At 39.0% G+C, this 23,881-nt stretch overlaps 1 protein-coding gene across 8 annotated transcripts in view; it reads right to left on the bottom strand.

The window, feature by feature from the left end:
* The window catches only part of NBEA (neurobeachin), a 776,083-nt gene that overhangs the window by 440,929 nt on the left and 311,273 nt on the right, over nt 1-23,881 (bottom strand). For all 8 annotated transcript variants that reach the window (XM_074986506.1, XM_074986516.1, XM_074986543.1 and 5 more), the window contains one exon: nt 21,317-21,444. In XM_074986506.1, the coding sequence (XP_074842607.1) occupies nt 21,317-21,444 (128 nt within the window). The remainder of the gene's footprint in view (nt 1-21,316; nt 21,445-23,881) is intronic.

Below are 23,881 nucleotides of genomic sequence, written 5' to 3'. Positions count from 1 at the left end.
TGTATGTGTGGGGTAAAATCTGTATCTTTCCATTTGCCACTGTAACCTGGCATTCAAAGGGATTTGGATTTAATGCTCTGGCTTTGACTCAACAGTATCAACTCTAAGAGATACCCTAAGGCTATAACTACACTACTGTCATCTGCCAACAGAAGTTACTGTGAGAAGATATCTTCTGACAAAACATCTGTCAACAGATTTCGGCCACACACAAAGGCCTTTTCTACACATGCCACTTTCTCCAGTGGCATGCTAATAAATGGCTTGAAATATGCTAACGAGGCATGGATGCAAATTCCCTGTGCCTCCTTAGCATAAAATCACATGATTTGGAGTCCAGAAGATGCTCTTCCAGACTCCAAAACAACATGTGGAAGCACGACCCCTGGGGTCGGGGTCTTCCAGAAAGAAGTCCTTCTTCCGGAGGCCCCTTCTTCCCAAAAATTTTCAGGGAAGACCCCCTGGGGACTGCACTTCCACATGTTTTTCGGAGTCCAGAAGACGCTCTCCAAATCATGTGACCGTATACTAATGAGGAGCAGGGAATTTGAATCCACACCTCACTAGCATATTTCAGGCCGTTTATTAGCATGCCACTTTTTCTGAAAGCGGCATGTGTAGAAATGGCCAAAAGCAGATTGCTCTGCCCATTTGCTCTGTAGACAGAGAATGGCTGGACTTCATGGCCAGTCTCTCAACAGAATGTCCAACTGGAAGCACAGTAGACAGTGCTCCCCAGTGATCCAGAAGCCCTTACTGTCAACAGAGGGCCCCACAGAGTGTGCGCGCTGCTTGTTGTTGATAGATTCTGTTGAGAAAGTTGTTCTGTCTCATTTGGGAGAGGCAGAAGGCAGTTGGCAAAAGTGCCGATTTCTCTCAGCAGTGTTGAGAGAACATACTTTTAGTGTGGTTGCTCCAAGAGTTTTGGGACAAAACTGGGGTTTTATCAACAAAACTCTAGTGTTGACATCGCTAAAGGGTAAACCAATTAAGCCATGTCTATACTACAAATAGTAATCAATATCCAATGTGTGGTTTTAACTATGCCACTGGCATAGCTAAAATCGACTTATCAGTGGTTGACAGCTACAGCTGCCTACATGGAAGGCTGATGAGAGAGTTTCTCCCATTGACCTTCCTTAAACGGCAGCACTCATGAGGGGTTCTGGGGTTGAATTTGTAAAGTGATAAGGGATGTATGGGGAAGACAAAGAGATCAGAAATAATGACAGAGAGGAAGCCATGCTAGTCTATACACTATCAAAACAAAAAGCAGTGGGTCTGTCCCACGAAAGCTCACCTAATAAACTATTTTGCTAGTCTTTAAAGTGCTACTTGACTGCTTTCTGTTTAGATCAGAAATAAGTGCAACAGAAACTGAAAAGTTGCAAATGACTGTTATATGCATAAAAACAGTTATTAATTGAAATGAGACAGCTGAACTTTTAGATATGAAAAAAGTGTGAAAGGGTATAGGAAGGATGAGGTGACCTAAGTCAGCTCACAGAGATGCTCTGTAAGAGACACTTGCCTCTGCTCAATTTTGGAAAAACAATGCATTAAGTAGAACTTAATGTAGCAGAACTTAAGTAGCCAACATCCTTTTTCAGCTAACCCATGTGACAATTTTTTAAAGACATTTTGTGAACTTGGTACTGGTAGCTCCCTGAATCGGGGGGCCGTATCATCTCCAGGAAAACGATGGAGGAGTATTGGGGAATAGGATCCAAAAGCAAGTCAGAGAAGGATAAAACCCTTTGTAAAGCTTATATTGAAAGCTGAATCTCAGAACTAACATTACTGCATAGTTTCTGTGTAATTAGGTTTTGCTAATAGGCAAGGTTGGCCAATAGTGTAAATACTGTCAAACATTCAGCTATGGTGAAAAGTCTATTGGGAAATGCCATTAGTGGCATAAAGCGGCTACATCCTCATCTACACTGAGGAAGGCAGGAGATAGGGAAGAGGAAGGAGTCACTGCAGCCAAAGAAGTGGGCACCAATCAATACATGGTCTGACAGTTAGTCAGTATCATTGACTGAACATTGATCCTCAGCAGCTCTTGCTGGCAGAATGCACATGAGATCTCCAGTGCAAATTATATCTGCCCCTATCCTGAGTAATATGATAATCACCTTGTTTCTTACACAGTGTCTACACTATGAGATAAATTTGAATTTAAGGTAGTTAGCTTGGTATTATCACATAACAGTTTTCACCATAAATACCATTGGATCGATTTAGGGAGCACTAATATTGATATTACAATATCACTGGCACCTGATTGGTATTGTGTCAAGCTCAATTTCAAAAGTTCGATTACAGGCGAGTGTGGAAGTGTCACATCTTAAAATTGAATTTATTAGCCTTCAGAGGTGTCCCATATGTAACTCACAATATCCCTCAGTGTTCTGCTCTGGCCACTGTTCTCCAGGTGCACAAGGATTAGGTAACAGGAAGACTGTGAATTTCAAATCAGGACCAGGAAGCCTGTGACTATGGGTTCATGCTTGTATGAGAGCCTGAGAAATTTTTCTCTGCTATTAGTGCTGCAAGCACATCTACCGTTACAAATGGCCCCAGCACAGAGTTCATAGTTTTGTCCGTACATTTTCTTTTTTTCTATTTTTTTTTGTACTGCCTCGCACCAGCCACTGCCCCACTGCAACATGTGTCAGCAAGGCTATTGTGGGAGTCATGCTTGCATAAGAGGCCAAGAAACTTCTCAGTGGTTTACATTTGTACACCAACCCCACTCCCTCGCCCACAGGGGCCACACAGTTGGGGTCCTTCTTGCATTCAGCCACATCACGAGTAGCCCTGACCCAATAAAAGGACGTGCCAGGCAGCATCATGTCCTGGCTTGGGCACGGTTAAGGCTCCAAGGGCAGGAAAGATTTCTGGGGGGCTTGCAGCTGCCAGTGGTGGGTGGGGGAGGCTCCTGCCATGGATAAGATATTTGGGTGGACTAATTCAACAGGCTCCCAACTAGCAAGGGACCAGTGGCGCTTGCTGCCTCCGGGGGGGAAGTCTCTAATGGAGGCTAGGGTATTTGGGGGGACTACATCAATTACTTCAACATTTCAACTGGCTCTGCAGCTGCGTACCACAACCCCTACCCCCACTCCCCACCCCCGCCAAAAATATTTTTGGAATCTTGCTGTACATTACAGACGCCTGCTGTTTTGATATTTCTGTTATAAAATCTCTTTCCTAACATTTCTTATCTTTCTTCATGCTTTGATCCCCCACAAAAAATAGGGTGGTGGGCCAGTTGAGATCCCTGTTTCTGTTATAAATTCATTGTAAGAGATTTCACTACCATCCCCCATGTTGGCAATGTCTGTGTAGTGAAGACAGATCTTTTCTCCTACGCTTTTCTATCCTCTTTCTTCTAACTTTGAGAATACGGTCTGTCCCTGTGTTGTCAGGGATCGGATACAATTACAGGAACGTGGACAGTCAGTGGACGGCCAGTTGAAAACACAGCCTGTGCATAGAAGCCTTCTAGTGCACCAGAAAGCCAAAGACCCTCCCCTCAGCAACATTCTTTTTTTAAAAACTTTTCCACTATATATTTATTCAAGCTTTTCAGGGTCCCTGTATTATTTTCGGGGATGATATGCAATCGTGGGAGGGGGAACACTCAGTGGATGGCCAGTTGAGAATTCAGTGACAGAAGAAACAGTTCTGTTAACTTTTTTGCCTCCTTTTCAACAGGAAAAGTGGATGTTTGCTTGACACAGGAGGGGAATGAGGAAAATGGAACGTGGGAAGATGATGTTAAAGACCAGTTAGCATACTCAAAATGTTACAGATATGAGGGAACTGTGGGATAGGTTCCCACAATGCACTACTGCAATAGTCAATGTTTGCCAATCGACTGAGGCAGCAGTAAGTCGACTTTAAAAGGAGCAGGTTGGGAGGTGACAATAGTCAAAATCAAATTTATAAATGCCAGAGTTACAAACTTAATACTAATAAATTTGGTTTTATCTCATAGTGTAGATGTAACCTTAGACATTGAACAAGTGACTGAGGTGATGTCTAGACAGTGCAAGAAACTCAAAATAAGCTATGCAAATTGTGCTATGTAAACTGCATAGATTATTTCAAGTAGATTTCGAAATAGGCTACTTGAGCATGTGACGCCATCTAAATGGTTCCACACATGAAAATAAACCACAATTTTGCGATTTACAGGGATGTTGAAAATCTATTGCTGTTTCGAGACAAAGGGCACTTCACATAGATGTGGGCAGCAATTTCAGGATACCTTTGTATCCTGAAATAGCACCTGCTATGTAGACATAACCAGGGAATGTATCTCAAAGTTTGTGGGCTGGGGGTGGCGGTTCTGGAACTCATACCTTAGGAGCATTTTTATGGGAATTGCTAAGTGATTAAATAATAGAAATTGTCTTAAATTGTCAGTTCAATGTGTGTGAAGTAAAAAACATCCTAATTCTAGTCTTACATGAAAACAATCATATGGATTTGCACAATATCCTTGCTGATTAATAGATTCAAGTACACTTTCTGAAAGAAAGAGCACTTACATATCTTTAGCCACTCTAGTTACTAAGGGAACCTAAAGCAGAAACATAAAATACATAGAATAGTAAGAAAACACTACAATAAACTGATTATGGAAAGTAAATTAGTATAATATACACAAAATTTACTCTTTAAAATTACAGGCTTTTTTACATTATCTCATGAGCTGTAATGAGGCAAATAATACAGAAACTGGTACCACATTACCTTCAGGAAACCAGTCTCCCACTAAAATTTTTGTCCAAGATACATTAATGTTAATGGAAGTCATATATATATTTATCATACATCAAATAGAGAAGAAGACACTTAATCCATTAAAGCACCACCACAATTTAATTTATAACACAGTAAAAATGTTTTCAAACATCATCTGTTTTGTCATTCCCACATCTGGTAATTCTTCAGTAAGGCATCAGTTACTCATTTTCTTAGTGTGTTTGTGTTTCTCTCTTCTAGCAAAGATACTTAAGCCTGAGTGCGTTGGAAAATATTTTGCAGTGACGGATTTTATTAGTTTATCTTCTCCAATGGACATAAATGGGCAGATCTTCAGCTGGTGTAAACTGATATAGCTCAACCAAGAATGTAGTAGTGTGACATTCACTAGCTACCAATGGTTTAAAAACATTTTTTTCCCTTTTATGGGGGAATAGCAGCCTGAAAGTTAAGTTTTAAGGCACCAATTCTGGTATCAACTGAATTGAATATGACCACTTTTGGAGCAAAGTGCTACTCAACACAAGCAGAAGTATTGGAATTTAACCCTAAATTATTAAAAGCAAAGCCACTAAATTCAGATACATTAATCTACATAAGAATGGCCATTCTGGGTCACACTAAAAGTTCATCTTGCTGAGTATCCTGTCTTCTGCCAGTGGACAGTGCCAGGTGCCCCAGAAGGAGTCAACAGAACAAAATATCATCAAGTGATCCATTCCCTGTCACCCATTCCCAGTTTCTGACAAAGACTAGGACAGAAGTTGGCAATCACAACAGTAACAGAAGCCTTTTTTTTCTTTTGAATTCAGTAAAAAATTCAATAATTCAAGAACCACAATGCACGTGAATACAAGACAGTCCTTAATAAATAATGTCAAACCATACTTTTTGTAACCCATTTTAAGAACAGTGCACACACTATGATTTGTAATGCAATACAGGTTTACTGCAGGATGTTCACATACTTTTAATGTATTCTGGTTCCTCACACTTTACGTGTGTGATTTTACCACTATCTTTTTAACTTGCACTCCTGAACCTACTTTAATTATGCCAATTTTGCTTCAGGTTTAATTTCAGTTTTCTTTCTTAAAATGCTTGTTGCCCTTCATAGCAGGAATGCCACAAGCTTCCTTTTCCTTCTCAAAATCAAGGCATTATTAGCAACATGATCAAAATACAGCTCTGGTATCATATCCCACAACGCATTTCACATATGAAAGGGGGAATTATCCAACCTTTCAAGATTACACATCATTTGCTATTTAGACACAAGTTGTTAATTGTTGGGCTTTAGACATTCACCATTTATCTAAAAATAATTAGGAAGTGTTTTTTTTAAAACTTTGCAATTATTGTATTGGGAGCAATAAAGAAGTCCTTAGGGAAACGTATGGTTGCAGGTTGCAGACCCTTGGACTAGAGACACCATCCCTGCTAATCCTGGCTAACAGTCATTGATAAATCTATCACTCATTAATTTCCCTAGCTCTTTTTTGAACCCTGTCAAATTCTTGGCCACGACAACATCTTCTGGAAAGGAGTTCCACAAGCTGATTGTACATTGTGCAAAGAAACATTTCATTTTTTTTGTGTATTTTATGTCTGTTGCCTATTAATTCCATGTGGTGATTCCTACTTCTTGTTTTGTAGGATGGACTAAACTCTTACTGATTCATTTTCTCCAAATGAATCCTTTTATAGACCTCTACCATATCCCCCTTTAGTCATCATCTTTCTCCAAGCTGAAAAGTTCCACTCTTATTTACCTCTCCTCATATGGCAGCTGCTACATACCCCTAATGATTTTTGTTGACATTTTCTGAACATTTTCCAATTCAGTGTATTCTTCTGAGATGAGGCGACCACATCCGTACACAGTATTCAAGATGTGGGGACACCATGGATTTATACAAAGGCAATAAGATATTCTCTGTCTTATTATTTATCCGTTTTTAATGTTTCTCAACATTGCTTGCTTTTTTGACTGCTGCTGCACACTGATGGATGTTTTCAGAGAACTACCCAAACTGATTCCAAGATCTCGAGTGATAACAGCTAATTTAGTTCCTATCATTTTCTATGTGGAGTTGGGATTATATTTTCTGATACTCATTAGTTTACATTTATCGACATTGAATTTCATGCCATTTTGTTGCGCTAGTTTTATGAGATCTTTTTGAAGCTTTTCAGCGTGCTTTGGACTTGACTATCTTGAGCAGTTTTGTATCATCTGCAAATTTTGCCACCTCACTGTTTACTCTCTTTTCAGATAATTTATGAATATTTTGAATAGGATTGGTTCCAGTCTGGACCCATTGGGGACACCTATAATTACCTCTTCCAATGCCAAGAACTGACAATTTATTCCTTTGTATCCTATCTTTTAACTATTTACCAATACATGAGTTAATTTCCCTCATCACAAAACAGCTTGCTTTTCTTAAGAGCCTTTGGTGAAGGACCTTTTCAGCACACCTATACCAACAATTAAAAATGCAGTGATCACACCTCAGTATTTTTGTATTCATGTTTACCAACATTTCTTTGCCCACTGTTGATCTATCACTGTTGGGCAGAGTTAAAACTGACATAAGGGGCAGAACCCTCCCAGCTCCAAGTAGTTAGCAGTCCTGAGGTCTTTGTGCAGTTTTATAACTTCATAATTTTGTAAAGACCAGACAGACCACCCTGACACCCACAGAACATAGAAATTTGCACAGTAATTTCTGTATCTGGCCCCATAACTTGTGCAGGAACTAAAGGCTATTTTTAAAAAAGCATCGAATTTACTACAACCCTTGACAGTCTAGTTGAATGGTTGATTAGTCTTTATGTTAAAAAAATCTGAGACTTATTTCCACTTTCAACTTAACTGGTTTTATTTTACAGCCACTGGATTTTGTTCCTTCCACACAGAGATTACAACTGGTACCATGCTAAAAAATACCAAACCAAAATCACAATTATTTTGAAATATTTGTTGTTTCAGTTCCCTTTATTTCAATGACTTAACAGCCCTGACATATTATCAGCTCCCCACAAACCAGATCTGACATAAGTGTGCCACCTTCATTTGCCATCCTATAGTTGTCTCCATAGATGGACTGTAATTTCTTTGCCCTCATTATTTATTATTAGACATTACAAAAGAGTCTCCATAGAGCAGGGGTTTGCAAAATATTTTTGCTGAACCCCGCTTCAGAGATTCATCACACATATGCCCCGCTTGGCACAGGAGACAGGGGAAACTAAAACGGTAATGGGTTCTGAGTCCATGAGAAGGGGAAGATAAAGGGGAAAATCCCCATGTGAGCAGTATGTTTGGGGAAAAGGCTCAGATACTTTATTTAAATCCTTGCTGCCTGGAGTGGCAACTGATGCATGGTTGCTCTGTAGCCTCCCTCTCTAGGCACGCCAGAAACAAGGCCTTTGCTGTGGAGCCAGCATTTATGCCATGGTACCACCATCAGAGGAGGGAGGGAGTGAGCATGAAATAGAGAGTGATGAGGAAAATGGAGAGAGTTCTCACAGGGCTGTAGTTGCCATCAGAGCTGGCTGGCACCAGAATGGGACAATTTGGATGATGTTAACAGTGCACTGGCGGAGGTGGGGGAGGCAGATCCTGGTACTAGCCTGACCCTGTCTTAAGGCACACAGGGAATAAAGCTGGACCAGCAGTGGTACCCTGAAGCAAGAATAAAAATCTTTAATTGGTCATTTCCTCACACACCCCTGATGATCCCTTTGTACCTGTCTAGGGTCTGTGCTGCACAGTTTGAAAATGTGTGCGTCAATTCCACAATTAGCATAAAATAGTTTTGACCAAATGATGCAGATGATTCAAAGAAAATTAAGTGTAAAAACTGAACTTAGCAGTTAATTTAAAATAGGAACACTATCAACACAAACTACAAAGCAGAATGGAGTACACCTCTGCTGTAGCCCGTTTTTTATTTTGTAAAGATGTACACAAATCTGCAGCAGAGAGGGTGCTTGTTTTAATTTCTAAAACAAAACAGGCTTGGTAGCTTCCTAACATGTATGTTCAAACATTAGCATATAGTTAGACAACTTATTTACTGAATTTACAACTGGTGCTATTTAAAGCAGCTCAGCTAACATGTCACCTACCCAACTGGAAAAATTGCACTTAGCTAAGAAGATGCATAAAATTATCTTAAGCGTAGCAGCATAAGGCAAGCTACCAGAAATCATGATCGACAGGTGGGGATGTTAACTATGTATTACTGTGTCTTTTATTAAAATAAAACACATCTTTTAACAAACTTTCTTGGAGTTACCCTTCCAGACTTCAGGATTTAAACCAGATCTTCCCTGATCAGTAAGTCTCAATTTTCCCTGGATGTGCTTTCTTGAACCTAGGCAGTCTCCAAATGTTGATTTTTTTATTCTTCCACAAGCATTTATAAAATTCTTTTCCTCTCTGGCTGGATAGCAACAGCTTTTCTGACCACTCTTGATTACAGCACCTATGCTCTTTATGATCTTCCTGCCACCCATATCTTGACTCAACATCAACTTTCTTGTAAAATACAGAAGGAAATATTTTCTCTCACGTACTTGTGGTATATGAATCTAAAAGTGAACTTAAGGAATGGATTATTTGCATGACACAAGAAAGTGGAACCTCTGCTGTGTGATGCTGATTGATATCACCTAGAATTCGTACTCTTTTTTTAGGTTCATTGCTCTCCTCATTAAGGGAAAGGCTTATTTATAATCGCTCTGGAAGTACACATAAGATTGGACAAGCCTGTGGGAATTTTAGGAGACATAATATGTCAGGCCAAAGAAGTCCTGTTTGCTTTGGTCTTTTCCACAAATGACTGAATCTCTGGATGAAATGATTCTGGGGTAAAAATTTAACTCACATTAGGAATATAAGATCTTTACTTCAAATGTGGATGACACAATGTACATATCATCAATGTGTGACTCTTTTGAAGTAGTTTTAACCCTACCATATAGGGGACATTGACAGAAGCTAACTTGTCTATACACAGAAGTTATATCAATATAAGTTGATTTGTAAAAATATACACATACAATTATATCAGTATACTAATGCATGTGGACACATTCTTGTAGAATAACGATTTTTTTTTATTTGCTGGTTGCGTTTTGTTTATATCTCTTTAGAATGGGCTTAAGATAAACCAAAACGGGATGAACCTCTCTAATTTGAAACTCTCTCATCCAGCAATATTCATAGTCCAGCATGATTTTAGTTAGCTGGATATCCACTTATTGTGGGTGTGGCTAAGTTTCTCATGGTTCCATAAAGTTTACAGCCACTAGTCCTGGTTCTCAGTGTTCTGTGGTGTTATTTAGCTTTAAATTTACCCCTACATGTTTTCTTAGAGCCCAGTAAGCAAGGAAAACAAGACAACATACTAGAAATATTGACCTCTGATGATCCAACAAATTCTCTTGCTTGGTGCCAGATGACAGAGGTTGAACCTGTACAAGTAAAACTTCCCTGTGTAGACAAGCCTAGAAAATGGGAGACATGCATTCAATATGCTTCCTTCTCTGAAGACACTAATGTGGTTTCTTAATTTTCTACCTTCATCAACAAACCTTTGCATTAGTTTTCAACAATCAGTTTTGTTTTTATATTTAATTTATCTTATTGTGTAAAACAAATTCTATATCCATAGCACCGTGACGATACCGTTTTTCTAGTTAAGCTGAAGTTGGCCAAAAGTTTTTCAAGTTCTTTCTTAGTGCACACCTTGAAGGAAAGTAAAAAAAGCATGTACACAAGCAAAAAATGCATTGCAGGAGTTTATTTAAAACACATGGATAAGAAAGGGAGTTTTGCATTTATGTGGTGTTTAATTAGTGACCCCAACTCATGCCATGTCATAAAGGCAAGTGCTAAATAGATATGAGTTTAAAAGCACATGGAAGAGGAAAGTTGTGAAAAGAAGCCACTACCAACATCACTTTTGGAAAACCTCTAGGTATTGAAGATAGCCTAAAGGCAAAGGGCTATTACACTGTATTCTAGAAGAAATATTTCAGGGCAAAACCTGGTACTAGTATGTTATTCACAACCTATGGGTTTATCAAGGTTAGGCAGTTTTCTAGGAGCACCTGGTAGTACCCCTATGTAGACAGTCTATCTGAAACCTTGTGGAGGGTGAGGAGTGGGGCAAATACCAGTCTAACCATTTCAAATCCAAAATCAAGCAGAGTTCCCGGCTGGCTTTTGAATGATGAATTAAGTGAAATAAGAACTGGAAAACCTCTTCCTCCTAGAAATGACAATCACAGCATGAACACCCTTTCAGATGCTGAATAAAATTCTGGCACAGTGCCTCATTTTAATTTGGACCGGACAGAGGAGGAGAAAATAAGGAAAAAAAATGCTTGTCCTTTAAAAAACATATCTGCTATGTAGTTCAGTGGTATCATGCAGCAGTTCTACTTGTCTGATGGGATGAGTCCACATACAGGTGATGTTACAGTAGTGATTATAATTGAAAGGGCTTATTCTGAAAATCTTTCTAAAATTCTTTTCTGGAAGCAACACCAAGCATGACTCCGAAGATTTTTTCCAGGGTGAGACATCAGCAAAAAAAAAAAAAAAAGCCAAAAACATACTTTTGTGTATAAAAGCAGAAGGCTAGCTGGGTGCAAGAGAAAGAGATGACAGATGGAATACATCATTGCCCAGTGGGATCCTTGGTCTGACTCAGAATGGCTATAATTATATTCTTAAGATGTTGATACTAAATGCACCACGACCAAAGGAATACATGTATTTCCTTCTTTGACAAAGTTACTGACCCAGTAGATAGTGGGGAAGTAGTAGATATAGCTCAAATTTTAAATAAGGTTTTTGACACAGTCCCATATGACAGTCTCATAAGCAAAGTAGGAAAATGTGGTCTAAATGAAATGGATGCACAACTGGTTGAAGGGCCATATGCAAAAAGCAAAATACTATTTCAGTTTGACAGTGGTGAAATCTACTGGGGTCTCAGAGAGCATCTCTACTGGGTCTTGTATTACTCAATATTTTCATTAATGGGTAAAGGAATGGAGAATATGCCTAGAAAATTAGTGGATCATGCCAATCTGGGAAGGACTGAACAGACTTTTGAGTACAGGAACAGAATTCAAAATGACCCTGACAAATTGAAGAATTGGTCTGAATTCAATGAGATAAAATGCCATAGAGACAAGTGTAAAGTACAGGAAAAGCTGTGTTATCCAGAGCTCCACAAACTGTAAAGTTCTATAAACTAGCATTTCCATTCTTTCAATAAAGTCCAGTTTATGGTCACATTGTCCTGGAGCCAGCAGGCACCCTCCCTATCTGACTCTCCACAGCAGCCAGAAGCAGCAACATGTCCCTGTTGCTCCAAGGGCAGAGGAACAGGGACATGGGTCTCAGTGCACTGCCCCTGCCTGACTCCATGCATTGTCCCCACCTAGGAGCAGCTGGGAAATTTTGTTGCTTGTCGAGCTGCCCAAGGTGACCATTCATTTTTTCAGCCATTTGAGTCATTTTATCACCTCCAAAGATGGGAAGAGGTATCGAAACCCAACAGCTCTTACTCATGACATTTCCTAACTTGTCATATTTCATTTCCTGAAATCAAATACCCTTTTAGTACTATGTTCTATTAATCCATTCCTTCTCATCCTGAATAAAAGTATTTGGCTTGAGACTTTCATCTTATTCTCTCATTTTCAAACAATTGTTCTCTGTTGGTAAGAAATAGATCAAGTATAGCTTCTTCTCTACTTTTAACTTTTACATTTTGAATTACAATGAGGTGTCTTGTTTGCTAATTAGCATAACAATGATGAGAGCGTGCCAATGTACCAGCTGACAATCCCTACACTCCGAAATGTAGACTTCAACCACACAGGTTACAGACAAAGAAGAAGGCGTAAGTAATTAACCTGTTATGCACTGAACAGCATTTTTGTAGCATCAAACTCATTAGATTATGATGGACTTTTTTCAGCAGCAGTATACTTATACATGAAATTAATTACTATATGTTCACTCTTCAAAAAAGAGCCAGATGATATGTATTTTCCAGTAGCCATCTGGAGCTCTGATCTGTAATGTTTCCTTACATATTAAACATGTGTTCAGACCACAGACTTCTGGGTGGGAATCTTAGCAATTCAGGAATTAACATGAAAGATCAGGAAAACAGACTTTGTACCCCATTTTCCCAGAATTCCTACAACCTATTTAAATGGCTCATCAGACTATCAGTGTATCATTGAAGAGACAGAACACTCTTCTGTGAGGCTGCGTCTTGGGTACACCAAGATACCAACAGTATACCAAAATAGCTGCCCTGTCTAAGAAACGTGCCCATTGCCTCAAAACAATTTGAGATAACTGGCACGCTATTCCAGCAACCCTTTACATGTCTTAGTAGGAGGAGTACAGGGATGCCTTGAAATAGCTCTTTTATTTTGGCATGTGGCACCATTTAGACCGTGTCACATGCCAAAAGAGCCTATATCAAAATCTATTTGAAATAAACTACACAATTTGCATAGGGCAAACTGCATAGCTTATTTTGAGGTTAGGCTGTTGTGTAACAAATAAGTATGCTGATTTTTTCTGCCCCTTTAACCTTTCAGCATTCTCTGATCCAGCCGGATAGCAAATTTGTAATATGGTACCTCATCATATATATCTGACTTGTCAAACTGTCCTTTTGTAAAATCGTTTCATGTTTTAGAAGCCTTTTAAGTGGTATGATTGTACACAGGAAGGCTGTTTCAGTAACATCTCATATGGTAGGCTCAACTTGGCTTCGAGCTTCTTTAACCCTGAATAACTGATACACGAAACTCCACCAAGATGTACACAACAGTTTCAGCTAATTCATCAGCACCTTTTTTCTGTTTAGGAAGGGGTTGTAAAATAGGCACTGTAGGATTCCACTCTGTAGTGATACTTTGAATCAAGTTTCTGTCTGGAGCTTTTTAAGGGACATTTTTGTCTTGTGTAATAAACACCTGCTGATTTTCATGTGGTTGGAACCAAATCCCACAAATTCCATCTTTTATTACAAAAACTCATGAAATACCACATGAAAGTAATGTGCAGAACATTCCACATGAGCAAAACCACCCTCATCAAATGCTCTAATAATATTCAGTTGTTCAATGAATTGTTAGTGACACTGAATACTCTTCAGAAGTTCGGAAGAAATTCACTTATCTGTACCTCAAACTCTTGTTCCAATTTTTAGCCATATGAAGCTTGTTAAAGTCTTTCAGAGACAGTAGTATGGTTTTGCTAGGATTTTGTGCAAGTGTTTATAGGAGATTCAGAAGATAAAGGAAAACAATAAGTAGTCAGATGAGTAAATAACTCTGTGTGAAAGTCAATAGTGAAATAGGCAATTCTCCCTGATCCTCTTCTAGGTACCTTACCAGCTGTACGTTGTCCAGGCCAACATATTTTGGGAATTTAAAAATACTAAGTATCAGTGAACTGAAGGATCACCCAGAATTGGGCTCTGGTTGCTTTTTGCTACAGAAAATGGCATGAGGCATGCTCTCCCAGGGTATTTTAGGGTGAAAGCTCTCTGATAAGTTCTGACACAGCACCTTGATGGGCCCTTTCTCAAATATGTGTGATCCTTCATTAGCACACCCCCCTCAGAGAATTTAGATTTCAAGATGGTCCCTAAACTGGGCTCCTTCAATTCTGTGGACAGTGACTATTGCATGTTTTGGGGAGAAAATAAAAAAGATGACACACATGGAGTTTTCATTTTTGGAGACTCAGTTTGAATCCATAAACAGGATCTGGAAGAAAAAGGGATGTGAATCGAAGAGGGCAGTGTTACTTATACAGAGGAGTGGGTTTTTTCCTTTTGCATGTTTTTAATATCGAATTTTAATTTTTAGCCAGACTGCTGATGGTGGGGGGGTGGGGCAGAACACAGTGCACAACAGAGAGCTGGCTGCTAGCATCTCTGCTCCAGACTACAGTAACAACAACAGAACAAGTCCTGAAAAGTCTCTGAGGCAAATGATGAGAGAAATTCTGAGCACCCAGGACTACCAGTTTTTTCAGCAAAGCATAAACGGGGAATTCCCACACATCACAGTCTGTTAGGAGAAAGTGCTAACCATGTTTATGCAACTAAAAGTTATTCGGGTTTTAGACCTGGAAATGGGACAAACTGTGCAGGTGTTCATGCTGATTCTATTAACTCCATCCTCTGCTATGGATACCACAGATCAGAAGATGCTGCCATACTTGAGAAGTGGATGGTACTGCTGCTGGTTAGTAGCTCAATTCCTTTCCTTGGTCCCAAAGCTTGTTTTTTTTTCTTGTTTTTTTTTTTTTGTCAACCCCTCCAGGAACTCGCCAATGCAGCATTCTACATGCCTTGTCTCTTTGTAATATGTACACAGCCACTTTGTGGGTTAATGAGGCAACATGGGCTGTACAGACCTCACCACTCACTGTTCCATCTAATCTGAATGGTGCAATACAATGTAAGACAACGTACTTGTGAGAAAAATGACCCGTGGAGAAGGGCTACCTGGTTAAGGTTCTGATGAGACAAGACTAAGGTCATAATAATTAGGAAAGGACAAGGACTGGCAAAGACTGTGTTACCATCCCTCACTGGAGGAGTGAAAGCACAATCGTGACAAAGGATCATAATTTATGAGACTTGTTAGATCCTAGGACACTCCAGTGCAGCTGTACTGCAGAGTACTTTTTGTAGTTGTTTTTTCCACCCATCTGTGCCCAGGAAGGGGTGATGCATACTTTTCTTTTCAATACAGACAATATTACAGTTATTCAAACCACTGTCATCTCAAGGCTAGACAAGGCTAGGCTATAATACACTTTACATAGGTTGCATCTGGATACCATCTGGAAACAGAAGATATCATACAATGTGTCTGTCCAACTGTTAAAGAGTACTTCACACTGAAAGCTCCTAATCCCAGACTCCCGTTATCTACCTAGGCTCTCTCTCTGGGTTCCAGTTGATTCTAAACTGTTGGTTTTAGACTTTATAATTCCTGTTCTGTAACATGACATTAGCCACCATGTCAGCCAGGCCCTGAGTTTGTAAGTTGGGTGGCACTGATTTGGCTTGTGATGTCAATTCTTAAATGTAAACGGAATTTGACTACCAGTCAGTAGCACTGCAATACTAGCTCCAGCTTGCATGGAGATGTGAATACCTATCTCTTTTATAGTTTTAACCTGTGCATGTTTCAAGAAGTTAATGAACTGCCTCAAGATACAAACAATAAGACATATGAGACACGAGGAGAAACACAGTTTATTGGGAAACCCGATAAAAAGGGTAAAATTACTGCTTTATAAAGCAAGAAGAAAATCAGTATATTGAACACTTTCTGCATTTCCATTCAGCAACTGTGTGACAGCAGTGGTCTTACTAGAATGTGTATGAACAACTACCAATTGCAAGAGTTCTGTCTGTGGCTCAGACCTGACCACAGGAGGGAATCATCGCTTCTCAAAAATGTAAAAGACATTGTTGGAGCATGGACTAGAACTGTGCTTCAAATCGTACAGTCTGTAGGACAGTTCACCAGACTAGATTACCAATGGTCCCTTCGGATTTTATAATCTATGCATCTATAAAGCATATATGCCAACATCTTATAACACACAGGTTTTTATCATACAGAGTTTGAAGATTACTGCATTAACCAAGAGATGAAACCATGAATGACTTATGCAGGGCTTCTCAAAAGTGTGCTTATTTCATTACATTAGATATCATGCATTTATCTCATACAGAAAACTGGAAGAACTGTGCAGGTCATGAAAGGAGAGTACTATTTAATATTTTAGAAAGCTTTAACCACTACCTAAAATAGACCAGTATTGTGATCTTATGTTCTGATACCTCATGATCTATGTGGGATAAAATGGGTACCATATATCATTGAATAAAGTTTTAATAATTTATATGATGGATTACTCAATTTCAGACCTTAAAACTGGCATGATCTTATGTGGAAAATACCGGTAAATCAACAATGAAATTCCATTATTTGGAGAGGTAAAAACATTTCTATCACAGAATTGTTTTTGAAAAGGAAGAGTATAAAAGGAGAGTTTTTTAGTTTGAAAGTAGTCACTCTCTGAACTTGCTCAAAGGATTGGCTTGATAGATACGGTCTCAGAAGGCATATATTAATAAGTAGAGTGCTAAGTAAAGTATTTATAAATGCCTCTATGGGAATGTAATTTATTATATGGATTTTAACTGTGCATTTATAAATCAACCTAGACACATAAAAAGCCTAGCTCTATCAGAGCTGAGGGCCACCATCTTCTGTTTATATTGATAATAACTGATGTATTCAGCTCCTCACAGAGTTAAGCTGTTTGTAGCTATGGTACATGCTTTAGAACAATGCAAAAAACAAAACAAAACAAACCAGCCAACCCCACAGAGTTTGGAAGACAGCAAGAAGGGGAATGAAATATTTCTGCTTTAAAGTGGAGTAATTAAAAGGAAATATGGTTTACAACATACAATAAACAGATGTATGATGATCAATTTGAAAAAAAAAAGAGGTAGCAACTAGATGAAATTAAGTTCATTTACTACTTCGTAATCTTGTTGTAATTATAACGTTTAAACATACAAACCAGTAGCTCAGATTCATATAATCAGAACAGACAGGTCAATTGCCTTTTGCCAATAAAAGATTCATGTAAATTATCAAGGCACTTCACAAAAATTCTGTGCACTCACATCCTATGGAGCACTCCATTTGTAAACTGCATTTAGTAGAGTCAGTGGAGATGCCCTTTGTAGGGACAAGGGGGTCATAATCTTTAATAATTAAATGCTAGAAAATTATTCTATATACTGTATTATTACACTTATTGACCAGTGATTAGGTAACAAGATGATAAGCACTGTATATGTATCTGAGACAAATTAACTCCTAAGTGCATTTGTCATATCTAACACCCCAATAAACAAGTGCTGTTTTTCCTTTAAAAATACCATTGAGTGCATCCAAGGTAGCTTGCTTGTGAAAAGCCATTATCTTTATTATCTTAGTATTTTAAGGCGGAAATAGTTCTCCTTGATCAACAACAAGAAATACTAAGTAGACCAGAAGTATCTTTTGTATTGGGTGGAACATATTGAAATATTGGTGCCTACAAACCAGGCTTTACCTCAACATCAGCTATGAGTCCTAAGCATAGCTGAAGATGAAGTAGGTATCAAAATATAATTTAGTTGTTTAAATTTGGATGTCCAATTTTGGACTGCCTATGTAACAACTCAACTTCTCCAAAGGTAAATAAATGAGCTATGTATAGATTTACATATTATATTGATGAGGTATGCAACAATAACCTACATGACAAGCTTAATTATCTTTCCTAGGGTGCAGAGAATGATTACCCAACATGGAAGAACTTTTGCGGCAATTCCATGGGTGCATGTAGGTAACAGACACTCCTGAGTGGGGTAAGTGGGGGGGAGTTCCATTTACTTTTCAGTCCTTTCTAGTGGTAGTTCAAGTAGCTACCTATATCAATCAATTTCCTTCAGCTGAATATATTTGCATGTTTTGATGAAATCTTTGAAAATCAGAAGAAGTCAGCCTTTAGAGCACTAGACAAATAAGTAAATCAAATCCTCCTTTTTTTAAAAAAAAATTAGATGATTGTACTCCTGTTCAGCTAAGACATCAAGGAGTGCAGTTTCAAAATCTGGTCTCACATAAACCTTTAAAAACTTATAGTAGAAATTCACTGGGTTCGAAATATCAGTGGATAACAAACTTTGCTCTTTTGTTATAAAGACACAAAAGCCCCAGAGGATACTAGCTGTTGTGTCAGACTACAAAATGTTTTGCTTTATTTCTTTACAGGCTAACAGCCAACAGATGAAACACAAAGCAAAAAATATTCTCTTTTCCAGAGCTTTGTTGATATCATTAATTATACTGATATACAGCAGTAACAACTAAAATGTGAATCTTTGTCTAAGTGCAGCAAGATCTATCACCAAGAGATCACATTAAAATACTGCTCGTTACTGCAATAAGGTACATATGATGACAAGATAAATGCTACCTTTTAGGTTGCACTTTGTATGTGTTGTCAAATATTAGAGAGAAAATTCCTATACGTGCTGCCACTGATGTAATTATATTGTTGGCAGCCCAACGGCAGTCAGGATGCTGTGGCTTCTGACACTTTAATCTCTCTCACTTACCGGAAGTGGCAGGCATTCGTGCTGGGTTTCCCACCATTGTTAGCACCAAAACAGCTAAAGCAGTAGCAGTACCTGTAGGAATTCGTCTTAAGAAAGGTCCTAAATGAAACAAAGCCAAGCTGGCTTGCACTCAGTAAGAAAGACTGAAACCAAACAACGTCTGTTAAACAGATGTGGAACGCACTGCTATGAACTGGGGTTTTTTTTGTTTGTTTTGTTTTGTTTTTTGTTGTTCTGGTTTTAAGAGGTTAATTTAAGTAACGTAACCAAAAGCTGCAAAGATGTGCCATCAGTAATTTCACTGAAATAATGTATGTAAGACAGGAACCCTTTGTTTAATGCAAGGCATGAATGGAATTAGGCTATATGTCATCTAATAATAAAGCTAAAGCCTGATTCAAACCATATCAAATGTTTCCTGTCCTACTTTTGGTATAGACAGACAACAAACAAAGCCAACTGCCCAACAACCAGAACCATCACACCCGTCACCCAAATATACTGAGCATTAAAGATAGAAGAATGGCGTGTGGTGGGGGATGGTGGCTCTGGGCTGTGGAAGAATTACATATTACTATTTATGTGGTGTGTTGCATGAGGAGGAGTTTTAGCTGGAGAATTTGAGCACAAAGTTACGTTTTTCATTATGGTCCTTATGTAGATCGTTATAATTTATACACTTTGCTACTTTGTATGTCTATCTTTGATCACAGAAACCATAACTCTTTGCTTATTGTGAATAAAAATAGCATAGGAGGTCTATTCCAGGGACAGCAGATTTGTGTAATTTTTGGTGGTGCCCAGAATTGGGTCAAGCCCCCATGCCCCCACCTTGTAAGCCTCTGTGTGTGGGGGCGAGGGGGCATGGGGAGGGTTCTGCAGTAGGGCTGGAGATGAGGGGTTTGGGCAGAGGCTTGAGGTATGGGGTTAAGAGCTGTGGGGTAAGGCTAGGGATGAGGAGTTCACAGTGAAGAAGGGGATATAGAGTTAGGGCTGAGGATTGGAGTATAGGCGGGGCAAGAGCTCTCCATGGCGAGGCATGGCCTATGGAGTGAGAAGGGAGAGGGGCAAAGATGAAGAGTTTGGGATGCAGGCAGGCTGCCCCTGGGCTGGGGCCAGAGAGAAGGACTCCCTGCAGCCCTCTCCCCAACAGTGAACTCCAGGGAAGAGGCCCACCTCTCTCCCCCAGCAGCACACTCACCTTGTATACACACTACTAGGGCCCCTTACAGATCAAGGAAGCCCCCTCATCTCCGATGTTGTGGGTGCTAAGGAGGAAGCTGCCATAAAGTGCACACCTCCTTCCCTGCTGCTGCCGACCACTATAATCTCACTTGGGGTGGGGGATGGAGCTGCCCCTTTCCCATCATGGCGCAGTACACACAACTGCAGGCAGTGAGGGTCCCTGTGATTCAGCCTGCCTAGCACTAGGATCCCACAGCTGAGTTGATGCCAGCAGTCGGCAGAACCCAGTGTAAAGCTGCCCAGGGCATCGGCAGGGATGCTTGGGGGAGGCAAGTAGGGCTGGGGGAAGAGACCCAGCCCAGAACACTGCTAGACCATGGCACTTGCTGCCCCAATCCATTCATTTGTCTTCCCAAAACATGGTGACCGCTAGGTAAGTCAGACAAGTAGTAAAACAAACTAAAAGCCTTTTAAAAAGTTTCAAGAAGGTCCAATTCGATAATACTCACTCTTCAAAACTTCCAACTCCAGATGATATTGTTACCTTATTTTATCTATTTTGTAATTTGCCTGTGTAAATCCATCTATTTACACTGGGAATAAGGAGGTTGCTTAACATGGAATCTCCCATTTCTATCTCCATGTCTTATTTAAGCTTAGCACACAATCTCCTTTTTTCCCCCATCACAGGTTAAATTGTTTTAATTCACTCATTTCCTAGTCTCTTAAACATCAGACAATGACTTACAGTACTCTTAGTATGTTAAAGAAATTAAATTAAATTATGTTGTGTTTGTTTGGAAGCCAGAACAAACAGCTAGTGCATATACCCAGATGTCAATTTCGGAACAAATTAAGAAACTGGGAACAAAAAACTATTCATTTTTTCATGAATCCACAGGCATTACTCAAATACAATATAAGTTACAGGAAATGAAACCAACTAAATTTTTAATGCACCTTTAAATAGTTACATAACTTCCTCTAAAAAGGTTAGATTTATAGTGTGTGTACATATATAAAATTTTGTGTTTTATGCACAAGGTAATAGCCAAAACATGCATAATTTAATAATATATCAGTACCTTCAATCAGGAGTTCTTGTCCATGACTGCCCAACAGTGTACGAGACAAAAAAGGGGCGAAGTCTACAAAAATTTCACGCAGGAGTGGGGCCACCTTTTCTAAAGCTCTTTCAAGCTTTGCAGTAATGCTGTTGAAAACAAAGCACGTCAGTTGAAGGCAAATACCAGGTGTTAAATGATATCATATCATGTCTATTTACTGATCAATGCTGTAAGTATCACAGTGTTTTCTGAAAAATCACATGACTGACTTGATTAAGAATAAAAAAGCATCTGAAAGCTTTATTTAAGTTAGTAAAAATGAACTCTCATGTCCAGTTCTGGAAAAATGAACTAACTTAGCAGAACTTATGCATAAATACAAAATAGAAAGCATTTTATTCTCTTTTTCAAGAATGATGAGAATCTCCAACATTCAAATGCAAGTCCTCTTCATCCATCATTTCAACTAATCATGTATATTTGTTGTATTTAAAGACCATAATTTTACTATGAAAACTTATTGCAGTAAGATATAAACCTCAATGAGTTTACCTTTTAAGTACAGAAAAATCAATTAAAAGATGACAATACCACAGCAGGAAAAACATCCAACTTTTAAGTGTTCCCACTGTGTGCAATTTTTCCCAAATGAGCTTTTATATCCACGAGGCAAAAACTCTCAATACTGAAAGAGCTAAATTGTATGTGCCTGGTTTCAGCAAATTTGTATTTTCACTTTTTATATCACTTTTAATAATGAAGTCCATTCTAATTTTTCTTTGCTGTTAATGTTTACCCTGATTGTATTATACAAGTGAACAGTGTATTAATATCAGCATTTTAAACATCTTCAAAATGAAAGAAATGTGCACTGGCAGTTGCTCTGCAGCAATAACTTTGCACTCTCCTCTGAGATACAGTTTCACCACTTTTCACAAACTTCAGAAGCATAAAAGGTAGAATTTTAATGTTGAAGAGCACCCGATAAGAGCATTCTTCCTTTCTTGATAAACTTTCAGACACAAAATCTAGTTTTGATGTGTTAGGCAAAGTGGTCCAAATGATAAAGAATTGGAGTGGGAGTCAGGAGATGTGGGTTAGACTTACTGGCTTTACCACTTACTATCTGCATCACTGTGAGCAAGTCATTTCTCCTCTCTGAACCTCTGTTTTCAGATTCTCCATTTCTCTCTCTTGTCTATTCTGGCAATAAGCCTTTTGGAGCAGGGACTATTTTCCCAGTATTTATACAGAGATACATATACATACCTCATAGAACTGGAAGGGACCTTGAGAAGTTATGGAGTCCAGTCCCTGTACTCACAAGCAAGACCTATATCACCATCCCTGACAGATTTTTTTTTAAGTCTGTTTGCTCCAGATTCCTAAATGGCCCCTTGAAGGATTGAACTCACTACCCTGGATTTAGCAAACCAATGCACTAACCACTGAATTGTGGATGCTTCTACGTGCTAGCTTAACATGAATATTAAGTAGAAATTCTTCGTCAAGAACAATGGTTTCCAAACTGTACCCTCATAGCAGGAATGTTCAACGGACGTACAGTTGGACTTGGACCAGTTCCAAAGGGAGGAAGGGAAGGAGTGCAACCCACCCCTACTCAGCCTACAACTGAGCTCTGCCCTCATTCCTCCTTTTCCACCCCCAGGTCACCTTCACATCTAGCTCTAGCTCCTCCCCCAGCCCCGTTACTGCCTCTGGCTCTGCCTTCAAACCATGTTCCTCTGCTGAACTAACTGTGTAATAATGAAGGGGGAGCACGGACAGAACCCATTACTAGTAAAGGAAGCACAAAAGAAAAAGTTTGGGTACGTCTGGTCTGGAGTTTCAAATGTAATAAAGACTATTAAATACTCAACATACGCTACTACATTGTGATTGTAATCACTTGGGCTTCTCTGTAATGCCCCTCTCCATTAATGATTTGGCAAGCCATCACCTTCTTTTTCAAAGCCGCATGAAAGATCCAAAGCATTTTGTGTTACCTACAACACATGAATCATGAGTTTAAAAACACAAAAGGAAACCAGGTTTTTCCACCTTGGGGCTTTGAGCAGTCTTTGCCTTTGGACTGCATGCCGTTGACAGCAATCAAAAAAAAAATTTTTTTTAACAGCATTGAGAACATTATGCTTAATTATTTAAGCGCTGACATACTAAATAGAGGAAGAAACTAAAATTATTGATGATACCTGGAATGGTGAATTCTGAGTTTTCAAAGGAACCCACTGCATATAGAATTACATATAAAGTTCATATGAAAGCCTACAACTTGTAATAAATATAGAACAGATGACACTAAAACAGATCAGAAGGTCTCTTCCAACAACTCAAAATCATTTTCATTTCTTCCTGCAGTGCACCGCACCACTGTTTGTATTGACTCAAATTCAGATACTGGACTTGCAAAGTGCAAAACACACCAAAATTGATATATTTGTTTCACTGCAGATATACTCACAGCCATAGAGTTTGGAGGTCACTTCACCTTGAAAAATTCAAGTGAAGTCTGAATGTACCAAGCTGATCTTTGTGTAAGCAGAACCTGGACAACCAGCTTCA

This window comes from Carettochelys insculpta, chromosome 1 (assembly GCF_033958435.1).
Source record: "Carettochelys insculpta isolate YL-2023 chromosome 1, ASM3395843v1, whole genome shotgun sequence".
Classification (NCBI taxonomy): Eukaryota; Metazoa; Chordata; order Testudines; family Carettochelyidae; genus Carettochelys; species Carettochelys insculpta.
This window is presented reverse-complemented; position numbering and strand designations above follow the sequence as displayed.